The sequence below is a fragment of the Temnothorax longispinosus genome, chromosome 11 (assembly GCF_030848805.1).
Source record: "Temnothorax longispinosus isolate EJ_2023e chromosome 11, Tlon_JGU_v1, whole genome shotgun sequence".
NCBI classification, from domain to species: domain Eukaryota; kingdom Metazoa; phylum Arthropoda; class Insecta; order Hymenoptera; family Formicidae; genus Temnothorax; species Temnothorax longispinosus.
The window spans coordinates 17285538-17292553 of record NC_092368.1 but is presented as its reverse complement, the minus strand read 5'-3'; the positions used below and the strand labels follow the sequence as shown (position 1 = coordinate 17292553).

Here is a 7016-nt window from a genome sequence, read left to right as displayed (position 1 = left end):
CGCTGTTCGCCGCGCTTCGTTGCTCGCTCGGGTTTGCGCCGTTTGCGCGTTCCCTAGTTCCCGAGCTAGTTCCTCCCGTCGCCATAGAGTATGCGCTATGCGCCTACGAACGATGCTTCATTGCTTTTCATCCATTCACCTTCGTGCGCGCACGAAAGCACCTTCCACCAATCGCCTTTCGCGACGAGAAGCAATCGAAAGATGGACGATGGACGACATTTATAGGTGTGTTCTTTTTGGCTGAACTTGTTGCACCGTTTATCTTTTCTCCCTCTCTTTTTCCCTCCCACGTTGGAGACGAAAGAGGAAAAATGAACGGTGCGAAAAAAATTCAGCTAAAAGGAACAGACCTGTGAATGCGAGAGGTAACCGGACCGGATATGGCGGCCATGACGGGTATCGATATTTGATTCTATCAATCTTGCCTTCGGCCGCGACAGAGAGAAACCTTCTTCTTCTTCTTCTTTGGGAATTGGGAATTGGGAATTGGAAATTGGGAATTGGGAATTGGGATTTGAGAATTGGGAATTGGAAATTGGGAATTGAGAATTCAGATGTGAGAATTGGGAATTGAGAATTGGGAATTGAGAATTGGGAATTGGGAATTGAGAATTGAGAATTGGGAATTGAGAATTGAGAATTGAGAATTGGAAATTAGAAATTGGGAATTGGGAATTGAGAATTGAGAATTGAGAATTGGGAATTGGGAATTGGGAATTGAGATTTGGGAATTCAGAATTGGGAATTGGGCCGGCCGAGCGCGGTCGCCGCGGCCAGAATATCTCCTCATCCTGTTGGCTAGTTCGGACACGAATCCATTAGCACGGACGCAAACCATGTGCGGTTACCGAGCGAAACGACGTAGTTGAGTTGCACTTTCTCATCAGGCTCAGGCGGCACGTCGGAAAATGCAACACACGAAAAGGCCGGGATGGGATGGGCGGATGGCCTCTCTCAGGTTTCTCTCTGGCCGCGATAAGATTCCTATCTATCGAATGTCTATATTTGGTGCGACTTTGGCCTCTTTATTATCCATCTATATAAAATATATAAATATATAAATTATTAAATATATATAACTGATTTGGTTGGTAAGATATAACTTTCGTGTTTGTTATCCTTGGTGCAGTCAAAACGGTCGGTAATATCACCGTTCTTCAATTACCTCCGGACCCACTGGACACTGGACACTGGATGGTCACGAAAATTTACCCAAGACCGGCCGACCCACCGCACCGTCGACACTCCGCTGCAGATTCTCCGCCGGCCTGTGTTTACTCCACCAATCCTCCGCCAACCCTCCTCCAGCCGGCGTCTTCATTTATTTCTTATTATTATTAAAATTAAATTTAGAAAAGATTATATATTAATTTGAAGGTAATACAATGTGTAATTAAGTTCGTTTTTTTTAATTTGACTTATTAACTAAGGGCCACATTCTACAATACGTCGTAAACGATGGCTACTGGCAATTAACTGGAAGTTGAAAAGTGTTATTTCCATGTTTTGCGCTTGTCAAAAGAGAGTTGGCGAACTTTTGTTAACCTTTTGGCCGACAGTAACTGGGCAAGCGGCAATCAGAAATAACACTTTTCAACTAGCAGTTGCCATCGTTTGCGACGTATTGTAGAACCGGCTTAATTCTTCGTGCATGTGTGTGAAAATGTGTATTTTAAATATTGTGCATTTTCTGACCCTTTAAATATTTTTCAGAGCACGCGTAAAATTATACATAAGTAGAATGTCGTCGCAAACTATAGATTGTTTAACGTGGACTTTAATATAGTCTCGTAAGTACTCTATTCTATCTTATTCTATCTATCAATTAGTATCTATATATACTTTTATAATGTTGCAGTATACCGTCCTACATTTGGCGTAAAGCCCGTTTTACCTTTTACCTCCGTGTCTCTCACTCGCGCCGCGCCGCACACACCATGCACAGTAGCCGCGCGCAACGCGGCTCGCCGTCGCGAGAGGAAAGGATGACTCTCCAGCGGGAAATTGCCGCGATGCGTGTCCGAGAGGTGCGCGCGTATACCAGCACTTTCATTGTTCTTCGATGTCTCGGCGCGAAGAGGCGCGAGCGATTTCGCGTGCGTTACCACGGCCACCAGCTTGACGTACCCTGTCGTCGTCATCGTCATCGTCGTCGTCGTCGTCGAGCGACGGGAGCGAGCCGAATACTCCGTGAAAGTAAGTGTGCGAAATCTTTCTTCAGAATTACATATTCCAGTAAGTCGCAAAATTCAAATACGCGTCTCGTACACAGCGAGACATATTCTACACGCTATGGCAATCAGAGCGACAAAAATGCCCGAGGAAACAGGTATCTCCCAACAGCGCGAGAGCAACTTTTTAAATTTAAGCTTTAGATAATTTGAATAATATCGCGATAAAAATTTCCTGACGCCCGTCTTATGTTTCTGAACTCTTATAAAAGAGAAAAAATTACAAACTTTTTATTACAATTTATTTTATATTTGTATCATGCTTGATATCAAGATTTACTTGGAAATTGTTTAAATAATTGCGTTAAGAAGAGGAGATGCAATGATTTGTCGAAATCTTAAGCTTATACTTTGATTTGAATTATTTAAAAGATATACACGTAGATGAAAATATTAAGAAATCTCTTCAAGACTACAAGATATTCTCATCGAAAGTTCTAGCGAGTCGCGAGATATGATACATCGATAAGAAATACTGCACGCGAACCATATGAAGTCCCGTGTACACTTTAAGACTCCTTATAGTGTTTTGGACAGTAACGTAATGGGAAGTTAGGGAAGCGAATTGCCCAACACTATACGCAAATATCTGTTTAACGCGGCCAAAATGATTAACGGAGCGCGAGAGTGGCGGCGGCGGGATGAATGGAGTCGGATTCTGCATTAGCATACAAGGGCGAACAATGCAATTTCGCCATACTAACGTCGTAGAGTCTCTCTCTCGCAACTTAATTCGCCTGTACGGGTTGTAAACAGTGCCGGCAGTAATAAAATGCACGCACCCAATTGTGACGATAACGAGGTATTGGCCAGTTGGAAAATTGGATACTTTCATCCTAAGTGTTGGATTTTCCGGTGGATTTTTAGTTTAGCGTAGCGTTTAATTGTATGTAAAAGTGTTGTTGATTAAAATAAAGAGAGAGAGAGAGAGAGCGAGAGAGAGCGAGAGAGAAAGAGAGAGAGAGAGAGAGAGATTAATTAAAATAAAGAGGGACTTTCTAGCTTCAGATTAAAAGTATTCCTATTAATTAAACCCCTTATTGATTTAATTATTTTTTGTTTTCCCAAAGAGTCGATTGTGCCAAAGATGACGTTAATAGATCATACAGAGATTCATATCGCTTCGTCGCGTGCTACAATTAACGTTAATGAGCCAGCCAAAAGATCATACTTCCTAGTTTCACACAATTCGATTGTCGTTGGCGACAAGCGGAATGGAGACGCTTTCATGCTCTGTTTCGGCGCCTCGAGTTCACCGAGTTTCTACAGGATATGCCTTGGGAGATATTTTAATGGCAGAACATAGGCGCGCGCACGTAAAGCATCCATAATCGGTGTTGTACGAATAAAAATACAAAAAATTTTATTATATTACACTGTTAATTATAATAAGTAGCGGTGGGATAATTAAATATGTTACAGTTAAGTAAGTTCGAATCTGTTGGGATAGCTTCGAACTCTCTGTTATTGCTTCGAAACATAAAAGCAATACTTTCTGTAAAAGTAGACTCGAATCTGGACAAAATGGATTCGAACTTTCCATGAATATCTCAAAAAACAAGAGTATTACTTTTAAGTAGACTCGAACCTGGATTAAATAAATTCGAATCTTTTATAAATATTTTATTAGAAATTTTACATTCCTTCGAATTAAAATATTTGTATGAAGCGACAATTATTGTAATGCATTATTTTTTGATAATTACAAATATTATCAATCGTTGAAATTAAATATAATAGAAATATAATTAAAAATGTAGAATAAAAGTTGCTTAAAGTCTTCACACATATTGCGTTTTTTAAACTAACCATTTTATTCTTAGAATCCTGGAAAATAAAATTTAATTACTGGATTTGATTCGGATTTTCAAGTACACATTGAACTTGATTCCATCCCTAATTACGAGGCACCGCGCTCTTTCCGTCGTGTCGTTTTTCATTATCGTCAACGATCGATTGCGAAAGATTAGAAACCTGCTCTTAATTAGACTCGTCGCTATAGCTATATAACTCGGTAAATTTTCTTTTTATGTCGCACCTATTATAACGGATAGAATACTCGTACTGTAATGCTCGTACGTTGCAGGTGATGCAGTTCAGACAGCCGGCAATCTGGTTATTTAAGCTCTTGTCTATCGGCTTCGCGTATACCGGTATCAGCGATTGGGATGCGTGCAGTGGACGATTGGAGCGCGCTTTGGACGCACTGCACAGGGATTCCAGTAGAAGAAACAAGTTGGACGAAGAAGAGGCCGGGACGTTGTATCAGCGCGAACTACATTCCGCCCCCCTGGAAATGGCCGTATCCCGTATGGCCGTGAAGGTGATATTCTCTCCAAATGTGTTAAGATTTCTCTCCCCTTCTTTTGAGATTAAATTCGATTCGGGATTAAAAAAATTCGAGGTTTTCGTTATATATGGTGAAGCAATTAGACTTATTCCCATCGCTATATTTGTAAAAAGTTAAATAATTGAGCGCGAGTAACAAACGGATCGTTTCGCAGCTTCCGGAAAACACGAAAGAGCCCGAAGGACAATGGGCACGAGTGGAGCAATGCGTGTACGATCCCGATCGCAGTTCTCTGAGGACGCGAGTCGTGTTCAACGACCTGTCGGTGTCGGGGATGGTGTCTCTAATACCGCGGGATCGTCGCGCTCCGATCTCCGCCGAATCCTGCAGGATGACTTTGCGACTGAGACGCGCGGGGATAGACTTCCTCACCAGCCCGATCGCCCGTGGACGCGGCCAGATGCGTATACGCACGGAGTCCAGCTTCCTGGAGCCCAGGTTTGCGTCGATCTACGCGTACGGCTGCCGTTCTACGCGCATCGACAAGCAAATCAAACGGCAGGATAAATGGCCACCGTATCATTCAGCTAGCGTCAACAAGGTATAAGTTAAATAATTTAAAAAATTATCTTTTCCAAGGATAAAGAGAGACGCACTCGAAAAATGTGTTGTAAAAAAAACTTTGCTTTACTACTCTCTTGCTAATTTAGTAAAGATAATTTTTTAAATAAAATTTAAAAAATATTTCCAGGTATGATATTTTAAAATAAAGATACTTTATTTTTATATATAATTGTCAAAAAATAAAATTTATATCCGACCCTTCGATCATTACAGAGATATTAATATGAAAACCTTTAAAGTAAAAGAAAATTGAATGTAAAAAGGCTAACCAATATATCTTGACTGCCATGGTACAAAAAGATACGTTATTAATAACTAAGTATTTTATTAATTAAAACGTAATAGATGAAAATTGTTTTAGCTATCGCTGCCTCTTGTCGACAACGACAATTACGATGCGGCGGAACCGAGACAATTGGCGGGCAACGCCGAAGAGATGGACATTGTCATACCGAACGAGAGTCGACATCCGCGTTACTCGCACGCCCCGGGGACGAACTTCGGTATATGGAGGAAAAATTCTTGGATCACTAAATCATCGCCACGGCGGAGACGCTCGATGGCGCGGTACGCGCGTACCGCGATGGTCATCACGCCGCGGGACTTCGCGGACGCTCTGATAAATGGACGCAAATCGACGGAGAGGCCTGAGAATTTTACTAAAATTCTCAATCTGACCGACAATTTCCGAAACGAGGAACCACCGCAAAATGTGACGCGGGAGGTAAGGGAGCTCGTGGTAGAAGACAATCTGTTTCCTATAGACTCGGAGGATCCGAACAGGAGTTGGCAGTCGAAGGAGTATATCACGAGGGAGATGGAAGATGTCTTCTTGCAGGGTGCTAGCCAAGCGCTGACCAGATACATCGAACGCCAATTGCATCCGGCAATCAAGGAGACGCTAATGCTGTCTATGGGCTACACCATCAGTTACGGATAAAAGTGAAAAAATATTCGGCATGACGATATTGTAATTATGTATACTTGAAGTGTTATAGATGCGTCAGTCGCCACCAAAACGTAAATAAAAAGTTAAATTGCCCTTGCTCCTTTTTACGATTGACGATCGTTGCGAAAATTGTTTAAATTCGCTCTGCTGGCATGCCTAAAAATTTCTTAGATTGCGCAACAATTCCTGTATTGTGTCGATTAAAATTCTTATTTGTTTCGTTTTATTTATAATTCTATGATAATCTTGTTTCCCATTATTTATAAATGCTTTTCGCATTACGACGCGACATAAATTATTTTTAATTAGTTACGTATAGAACTCGGGAATGTAAAAGCGCTTCATTTATTTTGTAATGTGCTCTTGATGATGGTTGCGATAGATATGTAACGTTGCGAAATATCCATTAACATATAAAAACATTAAGAAATATTCGGTATATTAATTGTGTAATTAAATATAGCGTATATAAATAAAGAATATATGCAAAGAATATCTGTGTGCAACTAAATAAAATACTTATTTCTTTTTCTTTTTCTATGCTAAAACTAACGTTGCAATATATTACCGTCCAGTTTCTAATTTAATATTCATAAATGAAGCACATGTTACACTGACAAACATATATTTAGATATAAAATAACGTTTAGCGCATATTAACAAGAACTGACCTATTTACTTTACAGTTGTACAAAAAAAAACACTGTTTAAGAGTTTATCAAAGTAAATATTGAACTGTAAAAAATTAATAAAATCGGAATTCAAGGATATATTTAATGTGCTTGATTTAAGTAACTTGAGAGATTCTCGATGAAAATTTTATTGAAAACTGTTGTTTATTAGGATTTAAAGTTAAAAATGCTCATACGCCTTTTAGTATCTTTTTTATGCGATAATGCCTGCTTAGCGGAAGTCCAATTAG

At 40.1% G+C, this 7016-nt stretch overlaps 1 protein-coding gene across 3 annotated transcripts; it reads left to right on the top strand.

Annotated features, from left to right (window-relative positions):
• Positions 1 to 44: 44 nt before the first annotated feature.
• On the top strand, positions 45 to 6362 carry LOC139822346 (uncharacterized). Of its 3 annotated transcripts, none has more exons than XM_071793989.1 (6): positions 45 to 225; positions 1130 to 1790; positions 1859 to 2196; positions 4318 to 4554; positions 4736 to 5122; positions 5507 to 6362. In XM_071793989.1, exons 4-6 carry the CDS (start codon positions 4321 to 4323, stop codon positions 6083 to 6085), a joined length of 1200 nt encoding a protein of 399 aa, XP_071650090.1. In that variant the 5' UTR covers positions 45 to 225; positions 1130 to 1790; positions 1859 to 2196; positions 4318 to 4320; the 3' UTR covers positions 6086 to 6362. The 3 variants fall into 3 exon arrangements, with proteins under 3 accessions (XP_071650090.1, XP_071650088.1, XP_071650087.1); XM_071793987.1 differs by lacking the exon at positions 45 to 225 and adding an exon at positions 674 to 1008; XM_071793986.1 differs by lacking the exon at positions 45 to 225 and having other exon boundaries at positions 674 to 1377; positions 1714 to 1790.
• The last annotated feature ends 654 nt before the right edge of the window (positions 6363 to 7016 follow it).

Bases quoted from the DNA above. Each gene is read 5' to 3' on its own strand.
- LOC139822346 (XM_071793989.1), top strand. From the start codon at position 4,321: ATGCAGTTCAGACAGCCGGCAATCTGGTTATTTAAGCTCTTGTCTATC. The intron at 4,555-4,735 runs GTGATATTCTCT...ATCGTTTCGCAG, and splicing joins TATCCCGTATGGCCGTGAAG to CTTCCGGAAAACACGAAAGA. The intron at 5,123-5,506 runs GTATAAGTTAAA...AAATTGTTTTAG, and splicing joins ATTCAGCTAGCGTCAACAAG to CTATCGCTGCCTCTTGTCGA.